The sequence below is a fragment of the Pezoporus occidentalis genome, unplaced genomic scaffold (assembly GCF_034315485.1).
Source record: "Pezoporus occidentalis ecotype Australia unplaced genomic scaffold, CSIRO_AGI_Poc_V1 ctg115, whole genome shotgun sequence".
NCBI classification, from domain to species: Eukaryota; Metazoa; Chordata; class Aves; order Psittaciformes; family Psittacidae; genus Pezoporus; species Pezoporus occidentalis.
In genome coordinates this window covers 806,068-833,693 of record NW_026912940.1, presented here as the reverse complement: position 1 = coordinate 833,693, position 27,626 = coordinate 806,068, and the positions used below count along the sequence as shown (strand labels likewise).

At 38.6% G+C, this 27,626-nt stretch overlaps 1 protein-coding gene across 1 annotated transcript; it reads left to right on the top strand.

Moving 5' to 3' along the window:
* The first annotated feature begins 8,270 nt into the window (after positions 1 to 8,270).
* On the top strand, positions 8,271 to 27,399 carry GOLGA5 (golgin A5). The gene is made up of 13 exons (XM_062637746.1): positions 8,271 to 8,406; positions 9,169 to 9,784; positions 12,466 to 12,687; positions 13,736 to 13,955; positions 14,532 to 14,655; positions 15,497 to 15,700; positions 16,848 to 17,018; positions 17,830 to 17,958; positions 19,751 to 19,849; positions 21,473 to 21,698; positions 22,946 to 23,051; positions 24,327 to 24,390; positions 26,017 to 27,399. Exons 2-13 carry the CDS (start codon positions 9,220 to 9,222, stop codon positions 26,092 to 26,094), a joined length of 2,208 nt encoding a protein of 735 aa, XP_062493730.1. The 5' UTR covers positions 8,271 to 8,406; positions 9,169 to 9,219; the 3' UTR covers positions 26,095 to 27,399.
* Positions 27,400 to 27,626: the final 227 nt, after the last annotated feature.

Below are 27,626 nucleotides of genomic sequence, written 5' to 3'. Positions count from 1 at the left end.
TAGTAATGTTTGATCCACAGGTGATTCAACCAAGTCTAGTGGAAGGTGTCCTGCCCACGGCAGGGGGGTAGGAGCTAGATGATCCTAAGGTCTTTCCAACCCTAACCATTCTATTCTATGATTCTAATATACTTTTACTACATATGCTTATTCAGCCACTCAACTGCATGGTTTACCACCATCATGCTTGAGTAGCTGAGTGATATAAAAGGCAATTTCTTCTCTTCCATCTCCTCCTTAGGGCTTAAAAGAATTTTCCTGAGCCAGTCTGTACCCAGGCAGCATGGTCACCTGCCTCCAGACCCAGCATGGCAATGAATTGCTTCTACAAGATCTACAAGATCAACAACTTCTATTACCTGCTGGATTCTTAATCCAAAGGTAAATGATTGCTTAGCATCAGTCCTAGATTGCAGATACTCATATGATTTTAAGCTTCTTTGACCTATTTTAAACATTCTTACGGATGTTAATTCTTTGTAATTGCACTGGCTTGAGAACTGTTAGCAAAACAAAAATGAAAATAACAACAACAACAAAAACCTGAAAAAAACCCTCCAACCTAGTATGTAAGGTAAAGAGTGGGAGCAATTTATGTTAAACAAAACAGTGGACTGAGTATGGTCTTTCAACATCTTCACTGGCAATGAGATTAGATATGTCAGACTAGCAATGATGCATGACTAGCTGCCTTGTAAAGGCAAACATCAGACATGGTTATCCCATATGTTTGAAAAGAGGGAAGATTTTGTTCTGATTGTAGCAAAACTAAGAGATTAAGAATGAGATGATTTTAGCTATTAACTGATTAGAGGAAAAAACAATGTTCATCTTTATTTTGGGAGGAAAATAAAGAAGAGACTTATGTGAAGTGACCTTAATTCTGAAAGAGAGTTAATGGGAGGCATATCATCATGGAAATAAACTGAGATTAAGCAAGTCTGGGAAGCAGGGAGATTCAGAGATGTATTATAGAATCACAGAATGGTTTTGAGTTGGAAGGGACCTTAAAGGTCATCTAGTTTCAACCCCACTGCCATGGGCAGGGACACGTTCCACTAGACCTGGTTGCTCAAAGCCCCATCCAGCCTGGCCTTGAACACTTCCAGGGATGGGGCATCCACAGCTTCTTTGGGCAATGTGTGCCAATGCCTCACCCTCCTCATAGTGAAGAATACCTAATCTAAATCTACCCTCTTTCAGTTTAAATCCATTGCCCCTTGTCCTGTAACTACATGCCCTAGCTACATGGAGCTCATCAGGAACTGAGTTTTATTCTATGAGACTTTATGTCCATTTCTGTTCAAAGAAAAAAAAAGCAAGAGTATTAAAGGATGCTAGGAGAATTAAGTCACTGACTTCTGCATAACTGCCAAAGGAGCACATGCATCACTGACACTTAATGGAATATTAAAGATGAGACTGAAATTCATCTGCTGATTTTCTTTATGGTGAAAGTAGAAATTTGGTGCAAAGAATTTGGGGCATATACTTCTACCCTGATCTGCCATTGAAAATGGGGGAATAGGGACACATACAGACATATGTTGAAGAAGACTGAGCTTAGAGACATCCTGATCTAGGTAGGATCTGTCTGCACATAAGTTTTGTATTTGTGTCTGAGAAAGTCTGAGTAAGTATGCCAGAAGTTTAAGTGCAAGACAGTCTGGTCACTACATACAGTTGCAGAACAGCGTCAGTTTCAAAACGAGAAGTTCTTTCTTGAACATATGCTTGCATGGAGAGGTAAGAAAAGGCTCCTCAGAAAAGCTAAATGCACTAAGTTTAGGGTTCAATTATTGTCCTACAAAAATCACAACATCAGTTCCTATCCCCTTGTGCATCTTTTCTGCAGATGAAATCCTTCTACCTTTGTAGCCAAGTGTTAAGTGAGTTGTATGGGAAAAAAAGGGTTTGGTGTTGAATAAAGCAGGTATGAGGTGATAGCCTCAAATATCCATATGATCAGGAAATTCAAAGGAAGGACAATGTGTACTAGAGAAAACAAGCAGGGAGGAGGGGAAAGGGGTAGGAGTCTAAAGGTTAAAAAGCTACAGACATGTGCTAGCAGACAGTGGTTTCCAAATAAGCTGCGTGACCACACAATAGGGAACGTATTTGAAAAATTGTGGAACAAGGTAATGCCCAGCAGTAGCCTCAGTGGTGTTATTTATTGCAAATCTCGTTCATCAGCCTTTTCATACCTATAAGATATCCACTGAAAATTGTGAAAACAATTGCCAATTATAAAGTGTGTATGCTCAGAATGGAATTCTCTGAACTTCACTTCTGTTGTCTTTTTTCTTCATCTCAGGCAGTTGTGGGAATCCTCATATCTGACTGACATACTTCCTAAACGTCATTTTACTCTCCAGACTTTGTATTCTCAAAGTTGCTATTTTTTAAATGTCACTCAGCACTTTTCATCTCCTAACTTTGGTAATTCTGGCAGCGTCTAGGAGGGCTGGCTTTGTTTCTTGTTAGGAGAACAAGATGCTAACTCTGTCACTTGCCTATGGAGGAAGGAAATAACATAGTTAAGACACTGCAAGAAAAGTTTCAATGTGATTCATTGCAGGGAAAGAAAGAAATAGGAGTAATGAAAGAAAAGCAATGAGAAAGATTGAAAGAAATGTGTGTGTATGTGTGCGTAACAGTTGATTTATACTGTGGGAAAAGGAATACAAGCACAGCCTAACTTTGTGTATATCATTTTGATGCAAAAGTAAGGATGCAGTAGTAGAGACAGAGCAATCTTTCAGGGTGTAAATGAGCATGATCTAACTTCAAATGTCCCAGCTGTGAGTTGGCTGTATGTTCTAGCCTGGGCCCCTTGCATTGCTCCCCTGCACCTTGTGTATACCCATATACCCTTAATTACAGCCAGAATTAGCTGTATTAGCTAGAATTAAGAATTTCTGTAATTTCATATTAAAATGGAGCTCTTTTGAAAGTCCCCCCCAAGCTCCTGTCTGTTTGCACTAATGTTTTCCATGCTAGGTGTTTATGGAAGGTTTGCCTTCTAATGGTTTTCAGTTTATAAATCAGTCAGCCATATGAAGGAAAGCAAAAGGTGCATGTTTGGACAAAAGGCAACAGAATTGTGCCTCTTTACAAAATTGCTAGGTGAGATGCTCTTGTACCTGTATGCTTTGAAAAATTATATTCATTATTAAATAAGAAGAACAAATCTTTGAAGGTCTTTTAAATGCAAAGACACCATCTCTGGTTCTGGAAGTCCCTGAGTCAAATTCCCAGGGAGAACACAGCTGAGAAGTATCTCTTGTCCTGTTCTCATACCTTCCTTCACCACCTGCAGTTAGCCGCTTTCAGAGAGGAACCTGTGCTTTGACTGGCACAGCTGCAGTACTATAACCGAGAGGAATTACTATGTTCAAACTGTGGTCATGGCTTTTTGCTGTATTTATGAGAGGTCAGTCAAATCTGAGCAAGTTATATACCTTCAAAACCCAGAAGTATGTTGAAAGCTGGTGATTAAAATTCTCTGAAAAGTTCATTAGCATTGACCATGAGTCATCAGAAATGTTTATACATTTTGGCAAGACCTGCTTTGCTCTGTTCAAGCACGGAAGAGGACTTCCTCTTTAATTCCTCCTCACTGTACCTCAATTCCACATCTGGAACTGCAAGATAACACCACTTGCCTCAGAGGCTGTGGGGGTGTGAACTGTGTATTGTGGGCACATGGTTTAGTGTGAGGTGTCCCTGCCCATGGCATGGGGGTTGGAACTAGATGATCTCAAGGTCCTTTCCAACTGTAACTATTCTATGATACTTTAATTCTATGTGACATCTTGCATGAATGTAGGCTTACTTGGGAGTGTAGGTGAGATCAAGGAAGGTAGCCAAAGGAAGAGGTCATGTACCTTCCTTTACCATGGAGTACTTAAGGGGACATGTGCAGGTAGCATAGAGCTGTAACTTTTCACCTTAGGTTTTCCCACAGGAACCAATTTCTCTGCCTATACTTGGTCACATAAAGTCATAGACAACAGCCATACAAACCTATGGAACAAGTTAGAATCACAGAATGGTTTGTGTTGGAAGGGATCTTAAAGATCATCTAGCTCCAACCCCCTGCCACATTCATACCATTTTCTTCAGTGATGCATTTGAGTGATGATTGGCATGAGGTCACATACTGAATGTTGAGAATTAAATAAAAGTTTAAATGACAAGTCATCCTGTGACCATGACATTATTTTCCAATCCTTGGTATTTGGTATATTTTCAAGATACTGCATGAAGCAAAGGCTTTAGACCAGATACGTTGTTTTGTAATAATATATCATGACATATATGCAAAAGAAGCCTGAATTCAGATGACAAAACTAACCTTTATTTTTTGCTGCTATATTTTGCAAATTTTGTGGGTTTTTTTCCCCAGCACATTTTTGCATAGAAAATAACTGCCAAAGCTCTATTTCAGTGTACTTAGAAAACAGAATCATTCACTTGCTAAGTACAAGTCGTGTGACTATGTATCTGCTTTGCCTTTGCTAACAATTTCCATTCATGAACAATGAAAAACCTAGGAAACTGCTCAAAGTGGAAAAGAGTGATTAAAAAAAAAAAAAGGAGAAATAATGCTGTCAGCTGCAAGTACTGCCTCTTTTTCCATTAACAAAACCAAAACTAAAGCTATGAAGTTTGAGGAAATGATTTAATCTTGCTGTGATATAGCTATTGTGGCATATACTTTCTAGTTTTATTATTTAAATCTCCTATGAGAGCTGTAATAGGAAAAACTGATATGTGCAAATTATTGGTAAAAATTACTTCTCCTTTGAATATGAATAGGGATATAAAGGCTGTGTACAAACAGTCTAATTTTTCATCTACAGCTAGATACAAATCTCTTACTTTTCATGCTGCAGACAGAGAAGTGCAACCAGAACCTTTCAAAGAATGCAGCAGCCTATGTAGCACGTCACATTGGGGCCTAGACTCAGAGCAGGGCACCTGTAAAAAGAAAAGGCACTTGTAAAGTTTTCAGTGGTAGTTAATGAAGCTGTATGCTCCTTGTGACAAAATTAGTATCACCACTCAGCCCTGCAGTCACAGGATGCTTGGAAGCATCTGTCAATACAGCAGACGTAAAGGGACATTATAAACAGGTCAGTGAAACAGGCAGCAAGTTCTCTTTCCTTCCTCTTTCTTCCCTGCCACCTGCAAATCCTTGCAACCTGAAAGCATCAATTACAGGAATAAAAATACAGACCTTAAAAAGGCACCAAGTAAAGATATATCACTACTCTAGATTCCTCTATATTATTCAGGGTCTAAACCATTTAACTTTCTGTGCTTTTTTTCCTGCCACACACCACAAATGCCTTTAGCTCTAGGATGTTATGATTAACTTGCGTGGTCTAGATAAGCTTCCCATCCCAGACTGGTGGTATTCGTTGTTAGGGTTCTAAATATTACATGAAGATACCCTACATTTTTTTGGCCTTCTGTAGGGTCCTGAATTCCTTATCTTAGTGTCTGAGAAGGTGATGTATTTACATTAATTGAAATGATGATTATGTGCAACTGAGCCACATGATATAGGAGTCAAAGGTTCTTTTGGTTTATTATTTCCCATGTGTTGCTTAATCTGTCATGAGGTAGGGTGGATTTTCTATTAACTCAAGCCACTGCTAGCACCATGAGTATGTTCTGAATAGGCAGAGAGCTGATTTCTCCTCCTTGGGTTTAAGCCTTAATGAAGCCCAATGATAATTGATAATTCATATCTGTAGACAAATATTTTGGAGCCATTGTCCTACACAGCAGCTGTCCATGATCTTCCCAAACATTGTGGGTTCCCCATAGGAAGAGGATTACCATCATAAGACGTAAGGAAACTGTAAACCAGAGGAGGGTACCTCATAACGACATTTAGCACACCTGTGAATTTAACCAGAGAATACTTGTAAGGTATGAACTGAGAAGATGACATCTACTAGAGCTCTGGGGAAATATGGATATAAGCCACCAACCATGCACTCAGAATTGTAATCAGAAACTCAGGAAGAGAACAGGTCATCAACAGAGGAGGATCTGAAGTGGCAGGAGTTGTTGAGTGATTTCATTCTCATTCTTCCTGGTACTTCAGGCATGAGTAGAAGTTCAACATTGATAAAGTATAGTGGTTAGTTGCAATATATTGTATAGAAAATTGTTAGAGGAAACAAAGGGGAAGTGTGGGAGAAAGAATAACAAAACTTAACTTAGTATTACATACACTTTTAAGCTATTCTTACTAAGAGTAAACATTTACAGAAAAGAGATAACTACCATAAAGTTTGAAGGAGTTCAGATACTGCAGGTTTGGGAAACTTAAGTAACATATGATGAGAAGGAAGGATGCTACAGCTGAAAGTATGGACATATTCACAGTATTGGAGTCCCTCTAAATACTCACCAAGTGTCTTCATTCAGACATCTCTGAGAAAAAGTCTAAACAGTAAAACGTATAGGGACAAGAATGTGAGAGGGACCTTGAGCTCTCACGTATAAATCCAACGTCAGCCAAAAGGGTTTGATTTGAAACAGTGACTGAAAATGACGGAAAATAATGTCTCTAATTCAGAGTAGTCATACTTGGCAAGAGTAAGTATATGTGAATTTTATTTTGTCAAGGGAATTTATACATTTACTTTTTAGGACTGGAGCAGCTGTGAATGAAGAAGGTTCATTGTTATTCTTTTGCATGTTACATGAGCCGTATTACTGAAACTCTCTCTTGCAACCTTTGCCAGGGAGGGGGGGAGAAACTTGCCCAATAGTACAAATCTATCCAGAAAGAGTGCTGAGCATGTTCTCTATGCCAAGTCTCTTGGTTTCAGTGTGCACAAGTGCCCTGTTTTTGTCATGCAAACCCCTAAATCATGGGACTTTGAAAAAGGAAATGTGTTACTTGGGTTATCAGGAAATTACCTCAGAAAATCCTGACTTTTTTTTTTGGAAGGGAAACAGAAAACTGAAAAAAAAAAAAAAGGGTTTTTAAAGCTTAGGTTGTCTCTTTACTACTCCCAGGATATGCTCTTATAAAGGAGTCCCTGAAGACATGGGAAGCCCTTGTGCTAACTTCAACTAATGTGTCTTCTAGGACTAGTCAAGATACCTTATGTGAACTTAATTGGAAAAAAGAAAAGTTAAGACACCTCAGTACATTTTCTTATTACCAAGTAAGTCACCTTTGCTTGCACAGCACCTTTCAAGTATTGTCAGCAGAAAAAAAGGTGGTATTAGTGTTATCATACAGGACAAGCGTATGGGAAGGATCGTTGCAACAGGATAAAGGTGAGCCTGGATATTAAAGACTGACAAAAGATTTGTGGATCCAGAGTGGTAAAAGGACCCCTTTTGTTATTTGTGTTTGTTATGTGTGGACAGGGGGTGGGGTATCCCTGGAGGCAGGTTCCATGGTATCTTACAGTTGCCCTTGAGGATCAGGTCATTCCCTTCACATCTTCCTCAAGTTATGGAGAACAGAACATGAATACCCCATGTACTTTCTTCTGGTCAAAATTCCTATTATTTATTGGCAACATCAGTGCATCAATGTCAAGGTGTTTTTTCTCCAGCATGCCTGTGGGATGCTCTGACATCCCAACCTGGGGTGCAGAGACAAGGAGAAGGCCTTCCCGGGCCTGAAGCAGGCCAGGGGCACCTTGTCTGGTCAGAGAAGGTGAAACAACTTCTGTCAGGCCGAGCCATTTATGAACTACCATCTTTAAAAGACCCTGCCAGGAAAGGCAGGTTCACGCTCGGCCGTTAGCAAACCCCTGTCTCCGCAGGGCTGGAGCGCCTCCTGCCATCACAAGGCAGACGTGCAGGAAACCTGAGCACCGGCGATGGCTTCTCTCGGGAACGCCGCGGGCCAGGGAGGCGCAGCGCGGGCCTGGGAGGTGCAGCGCGGGGCAGGGGGGCGCAGCGCGGGCCAGGGAGGCGCAGCGCGGGCCAGGGGGGCGCAGCGCGGGCCAGGGGGGCGCAGCGCGGGCCAGGGAGGCGCAGCGCGGGCCAGGGGGGCGCAGCGCGGGCCAGGGAGGTGCAGCGCGGGCCTGGGAGGTGCAGCGCGGGGCAGGGGGGCGCAGCGCGGGCCTGGGAGGTGCAGCGCGGGGCAGGGAGGTGCAGCGCTGGCCAGGGGGGCGCAGCGCGCCGCCGGCGGCTCACACCTCAGCCCCACCCCTTCCGCCGGGCGGGGCTTGACGCGCCGTGCTGCCTCACGCCCCTCCCCCCGGCGCCTGTTCCGCCTGCGCGCCGCGTCCCGGAAGGCGGCCACGTCTACCGGAAGATGGGGGTGCGCTGCCACCGGCCCGGGGCGTCGTAGTGACCGTCGTTGCCCGGTGCCGCTTCACAGTATCCCTCGCGCCGGGGGGTTCCCGCTGGGAGGAGGTGAGGCTGGGCTGTGCTGAGGCCTCCGCCGCTCCTGAGGGCCGTCGAGTGGGGGGCTGGGCCGGTCCGGGCAGCCTTGTTAAGGGTGGGTAGGGAGGTGGGGCAGCGGCTACCCTAAACATCGCACTGCCGCTCGGCCTCGCCTGCTTCGGCTCTTCCCCCTTCCCGCTGTGGGTGTGCTCGGCCAAGGGACCCTCCACAAGCCTGCCCTGGGGTGAAGGAGCTCTTCCCAGGAGCTGTGGTGAAGGCACACGCCCTCTGTGTTGTCTGTAGGCCCCTGGTGCAAGTGTAGGCAGGCAGTTGTCCCCCCTGTTGGTGTCACAGAAGTGACGGCAGGATGCAAAGTTTACGGGGGGAAAGTTCCTCCATCTGTCCCGGATTATGAGTCTGCAGGCCAAACACTGAAGGCTTTGTTGTTATCTGTCGTTGTAATAAGCATCTGGCCTCTTTTCCTCCAATCAAGTCTAATTTTGTCAGTTGCACGTAGACTTCGTTGTTGTTGTGGATTAGCTTGTAGGCTGGGTGCTCTGTGGCCAGAAACAGGTATGGGGGTCTGATAGCTAAGCCTTGGTTTTGTCTGTTTACCTCAGAAGTTGGTTTATTTCTGTCAGATTACCAAAACAGTGAATACCAAAGGAGTAGGAGAAAAGTGTGAAGATAATTACAGCTGTAATAGATAAACACAGGAGTTGCTTAGGTAACCCACATATCTTGCATTATCAATAGCCAGTCTGATTTGTAATCATTCTATGTTTTTTGCAGCATATGGTCGTGAAATTTTAATTTTAGAGAGTTTGTCAACAGACATCCATCATGTCTTGGCTTGCTGATCTTGCTGGAAAGGCAGAAGACCTACTCAACAGAGTCGATCAAGGAGCTGCATCAGCTCTTAGCAAAAAAGACACAGGAAACAGTGCCATTTATGATAATAAGAATTTGGACACTTCCAATGAATACTCTGAATTGCACCAGCATACTGGAGAACTGAAATATCAGATACCGTCCAAAGCATCCTTCATCTCATCAGCAGCTGATAACATTAAGCATCAAAAGGCCACAATACTAGGCAGAACAGCAAATGTTAAACCAGCACGCAGGACATCTTCGGAAGTTGCATCTCCGGTAGAAAGTGTTTCCACACCCCGAGCTGCCTCACATTTTGTGAGAAGAAAAAAGTCAGAACCTGATGATGAGTTGCTATTTGATTTTCTTAACAGTTCAGAGAAAGAGCCTAATGGAAGGATGGATTCTAAAAAAGACAAGAGCAAGGCACCTGTTCTTCAAAATCACTCTCGGACTTCGATCGTTAGTTCTGTGTCTACCAGTACACAGAGTGCAAAAACTACTGAAGATAATTCCATTAGGAGCCAAGGCAATGGTAGTTAAATAATATTGAACCTAGATATAGTTATACCCAAGTATGTCCAGGGTAAAGCTAGGTAATATGTCACTTCATGAAACATTTATTGGTAGCAGTATGCCAGATGTGTGGACTGCAGTAGGGTCTGTAACATTTTTTCATCACTGGGATAATCTTAGATACCGTGCTGATTTGACAAGTGTAATTAATGCCCAGATCTTTTATGTTCTTGATCTGATTGCTCCCGCTCACCTTGACCTTCCTGAGCGATGGCTTAACCTTGCATCAGCCCCCATACATCCCCACTTAGAAGTGCAGGCACTGCTGCATTTGTTGGATCACTCAGGGGCCTTTACCTGTTGTTGCCATGTAAGAGAGTGACTTTCACTGGCTGGTAGATGGTGTTGGCTGTCGCCCAGTGCACTGTGTGAGGTGATGTGAGGTTTTCTTTGTCCCACCATAGGAGAGGGAGAAGATGTCAGACTTGCTTGTCCTGCGGAGTGGGAAGTTGGATGTGGATGGGCTGTTCTTAGAGCTACAGGCATGAGAGAGCTAAGTAGGGTTTGCTGGAAGTAGTTCACTATTGCAGTCTAAACCCAGACACCTGAAAGCCACCAGGTCAAGTGGTCAAAATTTGGGGTATTCTCAAGTCACTGCAGAGGAGAATTGTGTTCTCTATTAGACTGGCCAATTGGTACTTGGTCTTTGCTGTTGCTGTGCTACTTTATTCTTGCTTGTTCTGTACAATCGAAGCAAAAGTTTGTATTTATCTCTTAATAAATAGTTAGAATATTATTCAGTAATTCGAGTGTATAAAGCATTGTAAATGCCAGGTTTCTTACTTAATATATTAAGTATGCTGAAAAGTTTTAGGCATGAAAAGGGGAAATTTCCAAAGATGTGAAAATTTTTATATTTCTGGGTCTGTTAACTTTTCAGTAAGGCTTGCTACTACTAGTAGTAATTCAGATATGTTAGGCCTGGCTCTGTGGCCTTGCTGATTGACCATATGTATACTCAGCAAAACATGTTTGTTTTGCCTAATGTTGCTTGTTGAATTTTCTTCTGAGGATTTTTGAGTGGAGTTTGCCTTGTGGAGCTGACAAATGAGGAAGCACACAATTACAGTGCAGGGCTTGAGCACACTGGTTTCAAAGTTGATTGTACAGGTAGATCTGTGTTGTGTATGTTTTGTATAGCATCTGTTGAAGTAGCTTATGATACATTAGATATAAACAGAACCAGTTAACATTGAAGTTTGTACATTAGAATGGGTAATATGTGCTATAAATGGCTAATTTCTTGGTTCATTAGCTCAGTTAATTATTGACGTTTTTAGACAAAGGAATGCAGATAAATTGATGATTTGGAAACTGCACATGAATCAAGAGGAAAGAAATGACACTTCTTAGAATTGTTTAAATAGGAAAGGGGTTTGAGAAACTGTGGAAGAAATACTGTCACTGGTGCTACTTGTTGATGTGTTGCTGAGAAGTAATAGTTTGTCCCAGCTCCCTGGGCTCTGGGTGACAGAGGCTGTTGCAGTGGTAACAAGGAAAGTGGAGCGGGTTGGTTGGTGATCACAAGGTGACGTAAATAATGTTGTGACAGCTAAACTGCAGCCTTGCTTGGAATTAGTTGCAGTCTGTCCCCTGGGATTTTCAACAGTTGCTCAACTGGGATGTACTAAATTCACAAGTACATATTTTTGGATTGCCTGCTTGTTTGCTTATTGCGCTGTGTTGTTCTATCTTAACACTGCTGCAAAGCTTCCAACTATCTGCATGCTGGAATCAATACTGTTACAGTGGTTGTACTCATTTCACAGCATTAATCCGTGATGCTGTGTGGTGCTTGTGCATGATGGGGAAGGGCTGTTGGTTCTTCCTTCATTGCAAGAGACTGTTGCTCAGAATACTCCCAGGAGTCCCCTTACTGTTCTGAGGTTCTAAGATTTATTTTTTTTTTAAGGAATAAAAATCTGTATTTTTGTTTCTAAATTGCAATTTGTATTGGCAGAAGGCTTTTAAGAGTTTGACAGACTATATCTGCTTTATATTTTTTATTAGAGAAAGAATAGTTCATGCTTCTGCTTCAAATCACTGCAACTTTATTTCTCTTAGTAAAAGTGGTTTTGAAAGTGTTTTGAGAGGTTTATTAATACAGAATTATCAGTAAGATGATTTGACTGGAATTATTCTTGAAGTGGATTTTTACATAGATAACACATTTAGCTTTGCTATAAAAATGGCTTAGTATAGTCACCTGAAAAGATTTCTTAAAACAAAATGTAAATCCTTAAAATCTTAAGGGAAAACCGGAATGAACCTGTATTAAATATTCCCCTAGTTATTTGCTGTGTATGTTAATCTTTTCTGTTACTCTGTTAGGTTCTGAAAACAGCTCTGGGCAGCATAGTCATAACAAAGTGTTAATGTTTTGAAATCCTGAATTTGACATTATGGTAATAAGAACAAAGAATTTTCATAACTTCCATCTCTTGTCTTGCAGGATTAACAAAAATGCTGCATGATACATGTATACTCTAGAATAATGCTTGGGAGAAGCAGCTCCATATTCCATTTTTATATAAGCTATTATTATCCATTTAACTACTAATGCAGAACATGGAATTGGTATTTGTGTCAAGACAACTTACAAATACATATATTAGTTCTAATTTGCATCTTTCTATCCAGAAACCCCAGACAGTTCAGATTCCGGACTGGGAGCACAAGGGGATGGCATGAAGGATTCATCACTAAGTGCAGTAACTAATCCTAGCCTTTCAGCTAATGATGATTTGAAATCGCATGAACTATCCAATCTTCGCCTGGAGAATCAGCTGCTGCGGAATGAAGTTCAGTCTTTAAATCAAGAAATGGCTTCGTTAATTCAGAGGTCTAAAGAAACCCAAGAAGGTACTGTGGTTTGAAAACTCAACTGTAACTTGTTACTAAAATGCTAGTGAACTAAAAAACAATGCTTTTTCGCTGTTAGCATTTTGTATTTATAATAAAATCTTTCTAGTTAAATTTGCATATGTGACCAAACAAAATGATACTTGATTTCAGAGTAATGAGCTGGGCGGGACTAAAAAGCTTGTTCAACCACAAAGACAACACAAATGTTGGTTAAAATGATGTGATCTATTTAGTTCCAACCCTTAAACCTTAAAACAGTGTTAGCAGATGTTGTCAGTGTTAAAATATTTTTCCTACATTTTAACAGCCATTGCAAAATAGTTTAAAATGAGTAAATTCCTTTAAATACTTCAGAATCTGACTCTTTTTGGGCTGTAGGCCATAATCTCTGGTGCCTAGAAACTGATAGTAAAAAAATAAAATCTAGTGATTTTGTATGACTTCACTAGCTTTTCCAAAGCCAGGTGAAATGTCATATATGAAAAATATGAATATAAATGAAACACGTAATGATAAAACTGTGAGCAAGTTTCTGCTGTTAGGCATACAATTTAGGGACCGCATGTTTTTTCAAATTAACTGTATGAGCCAGGGAATTTCAGTTTCCACTGAAGCTTAGTATGTGATGTCTGGTTAAAACCAGAAGCCTCTCTAGGTATTTAAGCATTATTTCAACACTGGTGTGTTTTTTCCACTGGTTTTAGGTTGAGCTTATTGTCCCATTTAGTTGAATGAGATGCTTTATATAGAAGTTTCCTAAAGCTTGCTTGCACAGGGGTATTTGATAGTAAGCCATTGCAAGGGGTGGGACAGGTAAAATTTGTCATCCGCAATGTGACAGAGTGAAATGCCCAGTTTGAGATCACCTTCAAAATATCAGGGATTATGCTCTGACAGTCTTGTATTTGTTGCTTCTTGGTAGCTCATGAAGTTCCAGTGTTCAATTATGTTGTATTTAATTTCTTTCTTTAGAAAGTGTCATGTGTGCATCCTGACCTTGCAATAGCTACTTTTATAAACTTCAGAGAAACTCCTTATTTTGTAGAACTGAACAAATCCCGGGAAAGGGTCGAGAAGTGGAATGTTGACCATTCAAAGAGTGACAGGATGGTTAGAGAACTTCAAGCTCGAGTTGATGATCTGACAGAAGCTGTTGGTGCTAAGGATTCACAGCTGGCTGTGCTGAAAGTACGGTTGCAAGAAGCTGATCAGTTGTTAAGCACTCGAACGGAGGCTTTGGAAGCATTGCAGAGTGAAAAATCACGGTACTTCATTGTTTTGTACTTTGTAATTCAAATAGTAAGTTTGAAAGATCAAGGCAGATAATTTAGTCTCTTTAAGAACAAAAATAAATAAACAAATGGGGAAAGGGATTGTATCCAGATTTGAAATATGCGGATTAAAGTTTACTCTGAACCTACTGTATCATAGCTAGCAGTGGGAACAGGGCAAATGAGTATTAAATAGGGGCAGTTGTCACCCAGTTATTGAAAGCCATTTTATACAAGTATGTTTGTGTCAGAGGCCTGAAGTTGAAGGTCTCTAGAAAAAAGTTTTTGTCTTGAAAAATATGTTTGCTTAGCCACAAATATGAACACTTTTCTGACTTCCCTCAGTGCTGGGATATGAATTGGCAGTTGGATACTCTAGAATGTAGGTCAGGGAGCAGACCTGAGTCATTAACTCAAACTTGCGCACCTGTAGTCAGCCACATTCAATAATTTACTGTGTAAATTCTCAAAACTGGCCTGAGAATCAGGTAATTGTATTTCTTCCTGAAATTTACAATAATCTTTTTATTTATTTTTTTTTCCCTATTAATGTGTATATTGCTTTTCCAGGATAATACAAGACCACAGTGAAGGGAGCAGTTTGCAAAATCAAGCCCTTCAAACTCTTCAAGAGAGGCTGCGTGATGCAGACTCCGCACTCAAGCGAGAGCAGGAAAGTTACAAACAAATGCAGGTTAGATATGAAGAGTAAAGAAGAGTTTCAGGCTCTATTTTTGAGATCAGATGTGTGAGGTTCTAACAGCTTTTTCTTCCCCTTCAGTTCTTGTTCAGGGTACTAAGTGCTTGGAAGGATGTGCTGCCTGCTGTACTAAGCATCCTTGTGATTTTAGTTTACTTCTTACATGGGTTTTCTTGAAAGCTTTCGATTACAAGTTTGTGAGGATTAATGCTGATAATATTTACTGGGTTTTGGGTTTTTTTTTTGATGCTAACTTTAGTGTTAAAACTTTTTTTAAAGCTAAGTCAGTAGTCAGTTTAATTTTCCATGCTATGTTGTTACACAACAAACTGTTAGACAATTTTAATATGTAATCTTGAGCATATTAAATTGGACAGTAACTTCTGTGGCAAAGATGTGAGTACATAATTGCTAGAGACTGCTTTCCACACTTAGTTTGGCCTTTGTTAGGTATAACAGCATCTTTGAAAATCTTTATCAGTGTCTTTTTGTTGTTTTTTTTTTTTAAAGTAAATCAACGTACAGATTACATTTGGTAATATTTTTGAGGGGAAAGCTCGCTTTTTGTTTGCCAGAGATGATTGTTATCCCCTCACTATATGTGGTGAGGGAAAGAAATGCATATTTTTACTGATACTATTTAGAACTTGCTTAAGCAAGCAGGATTTCCTTCCATATACCACTAATGCATCTTTAAGTTTGAGATGGTAAATATAAGGTGTTGTCATCTGTTTTTGTCTGTGTTGTCAGCTGCTTTTAATCTTTCTTTTTTCCTTTCTAGGTTAAAGTTCAGACTGTGTTTAAACACAAAGTATTGTTTCTTTATTGCTAATAGAATGAGTTTGCGGCTCGTCTAAGTAAAATGGAAGTAGAACGTCAAAACTTGGCAGAAGGGATCACTGTAGCAGAAAGGAAGTATTTAGATGAAAAGAGGCGAGCTGATGAGCTTCAGCAGCAAGTCAAAGTAACTAAAAACCACCTAGAGTCTGCGAAACAGGAAATGACAGACTATAAACAGAAAGCTACTCGCATACTCCAAGTAAGCATGTCTGTAAAGAAATCCAGTTTGATATGTACACAACTTTTTTAAGGTGGTACGCTTCAAATAATCTGTGGTTTGTTGTTTGTTTTTTTTTATTGTGACTTGTAATACATTTTGGGACATATCTGTAATAATGTCAGTCTGCATTTTGTAAATTTCAGTTTACAGGTGGAGTTAAGTAACTGAAATGGAAGTTCAGGTCCTGAACTTAAAAGTCCAAGTGAACCATTGCTCTTGCTGTGTTACATTATTCAAGAGTCCAGTCTTAGGCAGACAGATAGGTGTAACCTGCAATCTGTTCCACACCCAGTATTCTTGAGTCAAGAATATTGCTCTGTTCTGATTGAGGCTGAAGCGTAGCATATAATGGATACATATGTGTAAACCAAAGAAAATACTTTTTTATATTCTGAAAGGTTGCATGTGATGAACATTTTATAAACAATGGCAAAATCAGGTATTTTGTGCAGACTTCTGTAATACTTAAGTTGTCAAGGATACCAAGTCCAAATGTGGTCAGTTTGAGTCTTGCTTAGAAAAGTTAGCAAAATGTTGAAAATAAAGCTCTATGTTTAGAATAATTAATTTAGTCTGATATCCAAGGGCAGGTTTTAAGTCATCTTGATAAATGTGAAAAGCATGAGATCAGAAATCAATGTCAAGCTGACATTAGGTTGACTCTGAATAAAATGGTTTATCCTCTTTCCTAGTAGAGTTATGACTGTATTTTTTTCTTATTTGGCTTTGTTGGCAGGAAAATGGATGGGCTGAAAGGGGGTCAGTTTTGTCTTTAGTGTTTATTAGTGTCCATTAGTGTCTGTCTTCTCTGTTATGGTAGGTGGACAGCTAAAATTGTTATCCATTCCAGGCACTTCTAAGGAGAAAAGCTGTACTCGTCCTCAGATGGCATAGACTTTCAGTAAATCCAGTGTTATGGCATACAGGAAGTTAGAAAAATTATCACTAGGGAAATATTTTCATTTTGAGCTGCGTAGGGTCATTATTATCTTGGCTAAAATAACAGGTTAAAAAAAGCTCTTTTACTATATTTCTATGTTAGAATTTTAGAGCAGTCGTTTTGACATTTTCTAGTTGAGCACTTGTTAAATACTGCTATAAATAATACATTGATTTATTATTTCAGTCTAAAGAAAAGTTGATAAACAGCTTAAAAGAAGGCTCTGGTATTGAAGGCCTGGATAGCAATACTGCAAGCACAGTGGAACTAGAAGAACTGAGACATGAACGAGATACTCAGAGAGAAGAAATACAAAAACTAATGGGACAAATACAACAGATGAGAACCGAGCTGCAGGTAGCTGTTATGTACACTTGCATTTGTAGTTAACGATGCACAAAAAGCTGTTTTTTTTTGGTATGCTTTAGGGCTGTTGCTTCTACTCTTTATTTGACATGAGCAAAAGTTGGCTTCTTTTAATACTAAGGTGAGACAAATGCTTACTGATAGCCAATTTCTTTCCATGTTCTCTCTCACCACTTCAGCTCATGGTGGGAGGAATACTATAGGTATCACTTCTTCCTTCCTTCACTACTGCTTGCTTCTTCCGAGGGAAGGATTTCTTTCTAAACAAGCATGGTGATTTCTGTAGAGATCACCTATATGCTTTTCTGCAAGGGCTACTAATCCTTGAAGCAGTTGTAATCTGAGTCATCTACTGGCATAATTGGCTCAACCCAGCAGTTGCATGCAAGCCTACTTTACACAGTTTTACTTTGTAGACAGTAGAAAGGAAAAAGTGGAGACTTTTCATGTTCGCAAAATGCATTTATTTTGCTATTATTTACTATATTTACTATATATTTACTATATTAGTAAATATATATACTATATATTTACTATATTAGTAAAATATATATATATTAAATATATATAAATATATATAAATATATAAATATATATAAAATATATATTTACTATATATTTACTATATTAGTAAAAAGGTATTGTACATAAAATGACCAAACATCATTTATTTAGTGCACTCTCATGTTCATTTTCCTTTGAAGCAATATCGTAGATGCAACCTTTTTTTTTGCTGTTCCGTGTGGCACATTGCAGTATTGTTTAAACGTTAGTGAAGTGGTAACATTCCTGTTCATTTCAGGATATGGAGACTCAGCAGGTAAGTGAGGCTGAGTCAGTGAGAGAGCAGCTTCAGGACCTACAAGAGCAAATAACAGCACATAAATTGGCCAAGCAAGAGGCAGAAGCTGAACTTGAACGGCAGAAACAGGTAAGGAATTCTTGAAAGCTGATTGATATTTTTCTAGGCCTTGTGGTGTCATCAGTAAAGCATTTGGATTAACAAGAGTGGTTTGTGCAGTATTTGAGCTAATTTTTTTGTCTGGTATTCCAAAGAAATCCCCAAAAGCTTAATGGCCAAACAAGCACAACCCACACTAAGCAATGGACAGGGTCTTCTGGATGCTTCTGAAAAATGGAGATCTCACTGATGTGTTAAAGAATGAACACTAGGGAACAATCAAACAACAGGGATATAGAAACATTGGTAACTTATTTATACCAAGAAGCTCAAATACTAAAAATAGTTACTCTGAAACTTCCTGTGCTCAGTTACTACATAAGATGTAGCTTGTAAAAGAATGTTGTTCTAGTACCAATTAAAAGATTTTTTTTTTAATCCACTTATTACTCAGTTATTAACCTAAATGTTGTTACTTCAAAACTTCTCTAAAAGACAAATTGCTGATAAAATTGTATTAGTGAATTCTGTCAGATGGTGTTATCTTTAAAAGCAAACTCCTTAATTTGAGCAGTTTTGTTTAAAAAAGGGGGATGGGAGGGAAGGCAAGCCCGTATTTCATGTGAACAAACTTACTCAGTATGAATAGGACAAATGCTTTTCAGCATTAAAATGTTCCCTCTGTAAGAAAAAGCTCATGTAAAAAGAATTAATAATCAGGAGAGCAGGAGAGTACACTGTATCTGCTCGGAACAATTTATCTTACAGGATTATCTGTCCTTCCAGAAATTACATTTTAATGAGATGATAGCAGCTTGAACTAATTAAAAGGCAGGAGCTGAGGTCTGCTCTTGATGCATAGCTGATGTTTATTATATCAAGACAGATGGTAGATTGTATTTTGTTACTCCTGCCCTTCTGAGGGGTAGATTTTAATCTAATACTACTATAGAAAAAATGAGGTGAATTAAAAAAAAAAGCATTATCAATTATTACAGAAACAGAAGTATTCCTTTTGCTGCCATACATTTACATGTGCTTTTAAAGTAATTGTGTGCACTGATAGTTGAGACCATTATGGTTTGTTCTATCTTGGAATTTCTTTAACTGTTGCCATAAGGTTTGAGACTGAAGATAGAAAATAGGTAGAGGTGTAATTTTTTTGTGCATCTCATGGTTTGAAGGGAGAGTAGGTTTATCTGTTTTCTGTAGTAACTGACAACTGAAGTGATACAGAGATTTGAAGACTGTCTTAATTTAAAAGATAAGCATGGCAGGTCTTTGAGTTAAAATAGCTGCCAAAATATGGCAGTAAGAAAACTCAGGAGTTAGATTTACTGTTTGGTAATTTGTCCCTTGCTAATATTCCTGCCCCCTTCATATTGGCTATGTTGATTTACCCTAAACTTTAAGAATAAATATTTTAAAGGTAAATATTTAAGGGAATATCTGTGTCATACAGAACTATAGATAGATATGCCACTTCTAAAAACATTTTTAAAACCTGGTATCTTGGACTGATGGGCTTATTTAGGAACATTTTTCTCACCCCCTGCCCCCCCCAAGCATTTCCTAATTGTTTAAGTTTTGTTGACATAGTTTCAAGATAGCAATGTAATAAACAGTATAAGGAAGATAAATAATGGTCCTGATGAAATTGTGTGACTAGTCTGGATTAATATTTATCCAGACACTTAACTAAGATTAAATTTCAGTTTATATTTGAATGCAGCATATTGCCTTCTTACTGTGACACTCTAGAAAAGAGAATGTCTCTCAAAACATGTGTGTATTTTATTTGTAATTGTGATAAATTTTGTAGGAACTCCATTATACTGAAGAAGAATTGTATCGAACAAAGAACACTTTGCAAAGCAGAATAAAAGACAGAGAGGAAGAAATTCAGAAGCTCAGAAATCAGGTACTATTTTTGTATAGAAAATAACTTTTAGCACCTTCAATTATGAAAACAGATGAGAACTGTAATTTAATTTAGCTTTACAAAAGAAACATGAAGGCTTTACAAATGAGTTAGGGTACTTGTTTTCAGTAGAGAGTAAGGTATTGAGTGGAGAGAGAACAAGAAGGGGGAAACACGAAGTAGCAAATAGCCTATCTATAATCACATGTGTTTTTGTCTTTGGGGGAGGGCAAAAAATACCAGCCTTTCTCAACTAGACCTGATGGGATGGTGCTGGATCAACATTCTTCATTTTGAAAACTAAAAACAGTCATTGGCATTTGATTAGGTCATCATGACTTCTGCTAAGATCCTTTTAACTGGACATAAGAACATGAAAGAATATCCTACAGACTCAGTGATCTGTCTGGCCCACTGTTGTATCTTGCACAGTGACAATGGGGTGGCATGTGAGCCTGGCTGCTTTTTTCACTCCCTTGTACTCTCTCAACATCAGCAGCTGAATTAAGGATGTTGGCATTTAAGTCCCACCAAGTATGTTTATGGACCTATTTTCCTTGAATCAGTCTAATCCCTTTTGGAACCTTCTCATACTTGTCAGCCCCCACAGTCTTCTTGGGCAGCATGAAGGCATAGGTCTCATTTTGTGCAAATTATTGTAGCACGAGAAAAGTAGCCTATACATAGAGTAAGTGTTAGTCATGTATGATGATCAGCTGTGTAATTACACTGTCAGAAGATTTGGAAATTGTGATACAAATTTCTTGAGCCCTTTGGCGGATGGTTTCCCTGGTAATGCTGGTTTCAAGACTGTCTGCACCTGCCATGGTGCATGCATCTAACTTGTGATTTTGATATCTCGCTTCCTCTCCTTCCTGATGATTGTTTTTTCATTGCTGAAGCTACATGTTTGTGGTATACGATTCTACAAGTGGCTGAAGTCCAAGGATGTAGTGAATAGGCGAGCTATTGCATGTATGGCTAATCTGGAGATTCCCATTTGACTTAAATATTTTCTGCAGATGAGTGACGTGATTCATATCTTCATTTGCTGTCCTTGCTGTTTCTATTTGCTAGTACAGTCATGTTTTCTGCCTCAGTGTTCCTCGATTCTTTTCCAATGTAAGCTGCATTTTCACCATTTTTATTCAAGGTTTCCTGTAGAATGGCATCAGATTCTCCCTATTTGTACTGAGTGTTTCCTTCCTCACTTGAAAGCATTTCATATACTCACTTGTTTTGTGAAGTTGCAAATATGATAGCCAGACTGGATTATCTTGCTATTGTAATTCTTGCCGTTTAAATTCAACTGTCAGGCATAGCATTGATTTTTGTGATCAAACTTGTGATTACACAAAAATGTTTATATGATCAGAGGTGGAAAACATAGGAATACATTTTTACTTAGTTTCTTGTGTCATGTAAAATCTTGTTTTAGCAACTGTCAAAATTAAGTTTCTTTATTGTACTCATTGGTGATCATTTTGATAGTATTATCCCATAAAAATCCTGCAGTGGGGTAACTTGGTTCCTGAAGGGCTCAGATTTTTAATTTTGTAATACGTCAGTTGGTCATAATTGAACTTACTCTGATTTTTTTTTTCCTTTGCTTTGTGTTTTTAGCTGACAAACAAGGCTCTAAGTAGTAGTAGTCAGACCGAATTAGAAAATCGGCTTCATCAGCTGACAGAAACACTAATTCAGAAGCAGACCATGTTAGAGAGCCTGAGCACAGAGAAAAACTCACTTGTCTATCAACTGGAACGACTTGAGCAACAGCTGAAGGCTATTCAAGGCACTAGTAATAACGGACCTTCCATTAATATGTCAGGCATTGATGGTGCTGAAGGTAAATAAGGAAATAGAATACTTAAAACTCTGTCCTTTTTGCAGTTCAGGCTTTTATATTTCCAAATGCCTTTTCCTGAAAGTCTAAGCTTATAAGGAAAAAAAAAAAAAAAGCTGAAAATATGCAGTTTATGCCAGAGACCTTGTCAACAGCAGCCAGTAGTATAAAAATAGTTAAGTAAAAGCTGGCTCATCAGCTGTGCTGGTGACTTCAAGTAAATTTAATGAGGTCAATTTTATCTTTAATTCTTAATACTATGACATGGTTGGAACAAACATTTACAAATCCTAACACAGGTGCAAATAAATCTCGGGGTTTAAACTGAGTGTCAGAAGCAGGATGGTAAGGCTTGCCTTGCAGCAGGGTTTGGGAGGTGAGCAAGAATGGGATACTTCCTTTTGAGAGTTAATTAGAATTCTGGTTGAAATCATTTTCCTTCCTGGTTGTTGTTTTTATTGAAAAGCAGCTTAAAATACAGTGGTTATACTGAGGTTGGTTTATGTGTACTGTGTAGTGAACACACCCTGTATCTCTAGGAGAACCTCAGCAGTTGATCCATGGTTTTAAGGTGTTACTTTCCAAAGTCAAAAGTTTGTAATTTTGCATATATGTAAGTAACTTTTAAAACAATGGACCATTACTAGGAGGTGTGAAATGACAATCCAGACTTTTGTTTCCCTACTTATGAAAGGCTTTTAAAAATGGGAGGAGATTGGAAATATATTTGCTTTGGGTTTCAATAAGCTTAAGTTTACTTGCGCACAGGCAGTGTTAGAGAATCTTGTTTCTTTATTAACAAAGTGGATACATAATAAAAATGTAAATAAATACAAATTTTTGGAATATACAAGTTAGCATCAGAAGTGCTATCGAACTTCTACTGTATGAGAAATAAAAGCAAATGGAGAAACTGTGACCTTACCAAACTCATAATTTTATATAGCTGATAATAGAATTATTATTGCATGCTAGAATTGAATATCAAGAAGTCCATTTAGTGAGCTGCGATAAATTTTTAAAATATACTAAATTGAAGAAACATTTGACTTAACTGTAAGCTTGTCAAGAATTCTGCTCTCAAAACATACTCCTCTACCCCCAGAAAAATGGCACTAATAGATCAATCACTATTTGTGTTACTTTTATGTATCTTTGTTACACACTATTGATTTGTTTACTTAAACAACAACTTAGCTGGTTTTAGACTAATGAGATTTTTTTTTTGGTTGTTTTTTCCCTTCAAATAGGTGCTCGTATGCGTAATGTTCCTGTCCTGTTCAGTGACGTGGATGCTAACATGGCCGGAATGTATGGGAGAGTTCGCAAAGCTGCCAGTACTATAGATCAGTTTAGGTAAGAGTGTCCAAAGGGAATACATTTTGTAATTACTGGAATCCTTTTGCAGTTTTCAAGTGGCCCACTTTCATTGTTCACTTGCTTTTATGAAGGTAGAAGTGAAAAATAATGAAGCTAAAGTACTGTATAAATTGTTTACTATTTAGCCAGTTCACTTTTGTTTTCCTATAATATTAATATCCTCGGGCTTTTGTGAATTATAGTAAATTATTTAGGCAACACTCTTGCAGGTTTTGATACAAGAAAATTACCAAACTTTTTCAAAAGTACAAAAACCCCTAACCTTTTTCATTGCCATCTTCCACTTCTCTCACTTTGAGGTTTTGATCATGTCTGTGATAAATACCGTAAGACTGTATTAGTGGGGGAGTATCACGGATATTTTATTCCCATTTAGGCATCCTGATGAAGACAAGTTTCTGGGTTCTGATCCTGTGCAGCTGTTTACCTTGAAAGATAATCTGTTTGAGGAATTAGTAAACAAAGGTCATTCTGGATCCAGCTAAAGTCTTGGCTTAATCCTTTTTCTGAGTAGTTAGGTTAATTGTCAGTATTCACAACAAAGGTCTGCTCCAAAACTTGAATACTAATTGAAAAGCAAGTTAGGTAATACTTTATAATCCTTTGAAAGCAAGATACCTTAATGGAAAGTCCTTAGTGCTTCCATGGTACTTTAATTTCATTGTGAAGAATATTAGGATTTCCGTGGTTGTGACTTATTATGTGACGTTTTAATACTAAACTTTATTTGGCAGTATTATACTCAATTAAGTACGTGGGGGGTTTTTTAAGTGATGTTAATGAGCAGCAGTGCACACATCTAATACAGTATACTTGGTAGCACTATAGCAGTACACTTCGAAACCCCATGTCCTTCTCATCTAAGAACACTAGTGATCTATCAGGTTTTTCAAATGAATTTCAGGTTTTATTTGCTTAAGCCTTTTTGAAGTGGCAGCTCTTCAAGTAACAAAATTTGGCGAAAATGTAGCATATTTGAATTTTAAAATGCCTGTACAGCTCTTGAATCTTAGCTCTTTTTCAAGAACTGAGCTTAGCGTGTAACAGAAAAGAGATGAGAACAAGTTTTCTGGTCTGAATTTGAGCTTTCACTCCAGTTAAGGTCTTGAATACATGAAGTAAAATTCAAGTCAGAAAGAAAGCCATGTGTAAATCAGCAGCTGATCTTCATGAGTTTGTCATGATTGGAATGAGAGGAACAGTAATTTACTGTTCGTTGTTAACTTCTGGATTTTGTGTTCTTTTGTGTAGCATTCGGCTGGGAATCTTTCTAAGGCGGTATCCCATAGCAAGAGCCTTTGTAATCATTTACATGGTGAGTAAGCTTTCTTTAAAGAAAGAAGCTTAATGCAAATTTTCTACAGCCAGTTCATTTAATATGTCTTAAATAGCAAGGTGTTTCATGTTCAGAAGGCTATATAATTAACAACTGGGTGTATATTTTTGTAGAGCAGACTAAATAGGGCTTATGTAACAGCATTTTGGAGTCATGTTGGTTGTCAGCTTTCAGGTTTTCCCAGGAATTCTTAGCATAGCAGTCTCAAAGATGTGTATGTAACTACCATTTGAAAGACTGTCAAAACAGTTTTTTAGTACTGAAATACAAAATTAGTAACCTGTTGCCAAAGTTAACCCACCGCAATTCTGTGCACTGCATTAGGAAAAGTACCTGTTACAGCTTTTTTAATGTTTGGCACTTTTCTTTTTGTTCAGGGTCTAATAATGATACGTCTCTAGCTGTAAAAGTAGCAAGAAAGGTTTTTCTTGCTAAACTTAAATAGTGGAAATTTATTCATCTGTACCAGGCGCGTTGTCAGGCCGGCAAGTGATAAAAGTGAAATTCTTCCCTTTTCCACTGGAGGGCAGATGTCTGTTAGTTAAAGTGACTTGTGGTCAGGCAGGTGGGCAGTATACCCTGCTGGAATATACTCCGCTAGTTGAATCTTTGACAAAAAAATCTACGTTGCTTGAAGAAGGCATAAAGATTCCTCTGAACAGAGCTTCCAAGGACAGCTGTACCTATTTCAGGATATAAAGCAGGCAGACAAGCATAAATAAAGAAAACTACAGTTTCTGCTTGCAATTGCTTCTTCCAGCTGTTAAGTACTGGAAGGAGCAGGGCTGTTTGATTCCTGACTTCTCTCTTTTTTCCTATTGATCACTTAGACTTACCAATATAGGAATAAAATGCTTTGTACCAAAACATTGAAAACTCACTGCTTAAGCTTCAGTCTGAACTGGAATGCAGCGATTGTTCATAGGAGCTGTATGTTGGACAGTCTGTGGCAGTTACAATTGTTCAGCTCAAACCTTGGCTAGGACTTTTGTAACTTGAATGTTTAATTTTATTTTATTGAAGGAAATGTGGCTTATGTATTCTGTCAGTTACCTCCATTGTTGCAACCCCAGCAACTTCTAATTGGATAGTTTTAGCCAAATTTGAATGAGAATTAACATTCCCACAGACTTCATAAAAATGCTTCAAATTGATCCCTGTGGTAAGCAGACGGGAAGCAGAATTCCGCTGTTTTACATAGGCTGGTAGTAACCACTTGGCACAGGAGCAGTGCCTTACCAGTCACCTGAGGCAGATCACATAATGTTCTGGCTGGGGACTGGGTATCAGAGAGAACAGCTGCAGTTACATGGAAGAAAAGAGAAGCCAGAGGATATAAATGTGTAGGAAACCAAGCTGCTTTATTTCTGCTGTTTGTGTAAAGTCTTTAGTTTTCTTCAGATGCCTTCTTCAGAATCTGACTCAGCATTTCATTGCACAAGTAAGAATTCTTTTTTTAGGAGTATCTGAATAATAGGAAAAACACAGTCAAAATATTTCTACAAAACTAGGTTTTATTAGCTCTCATTGAGAGCTCTCATACATAATGCTGCTGTGAATGATGATTGACAGTGCTGACAAGTTCTCTTTCTTTTCCTTTCCCAGGCATTGCTTCATCTCTGGGTCATGATTGTTCTGCTTACCTACACCCCAGAAACGTACGACAGTCCCAGTGGCAGATAGACTGAGACAGGGCCATATGCTGTGCTAATGTGATTTGGAATGGGAGCGTCTTTAGAATAATCAGTCCTGAAATATCAGCAAACTTTTCCTCATGGTGTTTAGGAAGAATGAAAACCATCATGCCTGATTTATCACTACTTTTCAAATATGTGTATAATATTACATGGCTTTTTCAATTTACCTAAAGGAACATCACTTTCCTGGAGAAATAAAGCTATTAAGTTAAACTGTGGTTAGCCTTTAAATTTTTTGTAGATCTTCTTGTGATTAGAGTAGAAGATAAGACTTGCACCTGTGGAGAAATGCAAGGATTTCTGACATTGCAGGTATACATGGTACAAATTATTTTAGATCATACTGGGTGTGGGCTATAGTCAGCTAATGAACTGTACTTAGCAATTTAAATAAACTTATTCTTTCTGGTTTCTTTCAGTCTGCTTTTGCACTTCTATTTTTACCTTTGTAAATAGTAGGCTTTTCCTTAACGTATTAAACTGAAAAAAGGACAATGGATTGGTGCAATATCTTTTTGTACATAAGTTTAAAAACAAAATATGCATTCTTCTTAGCTTTGTACTTCTAGTGCAATAGATGTATCTTCCCTACCAGCTGAATAGTGGGGCTGCCTATTTACAGGCTGGTGTTTTAGCTTTATTACAGGAAGAGAGAGATGGTTTTGAGAAGGGTTTAAACTCTTCAAAAATAAGGGTGTTTCTTTTTGCACTTGAACTTTATATTTTTAACTGCATTTTCTTATACCTCTCATTATTACATGTCTGAATCAGATCTTGTATTCATTGAAATACTTATTTTCTAAAGCTTTGGGTACTTAATTAAAACTTTCTATACAAAATTATCAAAATATCAAAAATTTCTTATGTCTAAACACCAACTATAGTAATAAAAAACCTGATCAAATATTTATTGTAAAACCCATAATGCCAAACCTACTGTAATAGTTCTATCGCTAGACTGTGGCATTCTGTAATTTCAAATTATCAGTACACAATAATGCAAGGTCACTTTCTTTCCCTAGGAAATGTCTTGTTTTCCTGTGTGGTGCTCAAAGCTGAGTAATGAAAAGATGAGTACAAGCAGTCTGTCACTCCTGCACTTAAGAATATGGCTCAGTTTTCATGTGTCTTGAGCACACTAAGCATTAGGTCCTGTGCATGAAGTCTGTCGTGCTAAGTCCTATGGAAATGTTACAGTAGCTGAATGACTGTATTGCTGCTCTGATTCAGATCTTGCAGAGAAAACTGAAATGTTTTGATGAACACAGTAATAAAAGAGCATTTGCTGTAAGCTGTGTCCCTGTGCTCTGTCCCAGTTACTGAATTCTGCCTGTTGCCTCCTTTAAGTTCTGATATTAAAGCCATATTTGAACCCTGGAGAGAGCCAATTGCTATAGAAGATTGGGTTAAAGTCCTTCAAACAATCTTTTCTCTGTATTTACATGCTTTGGTTTGTGGGTTGTTGTGTTTTTTTTCAGTTGGTTGGTTGGTTTTGGGGGATGGGTTTCTTTTGGGGGG

Coding starts and splice junctions, on each gene's coding strand:
- GOLGA5 (XM_062637746.1), top strand. CDS start 9,220: ATGTCTTGGCTTGCTGATCTTGCTGGAAAGGCAGAAGACCTACTCAAC. Junction 19,850..21,472: donor TTCAGAAGCTCAGAAATCAG/GTACTATTTTTG, acceptor TTGTGTTTTTAG/CTGACAAACAAGGCTCTAAG. Junction 23,052..24,326: donor AGTACTATAGATCAGTTTAG/GTAAGAGTGTCC, acceptor TCTTTTGTGTAG/CATTCGGCTGGGAATCTTTC.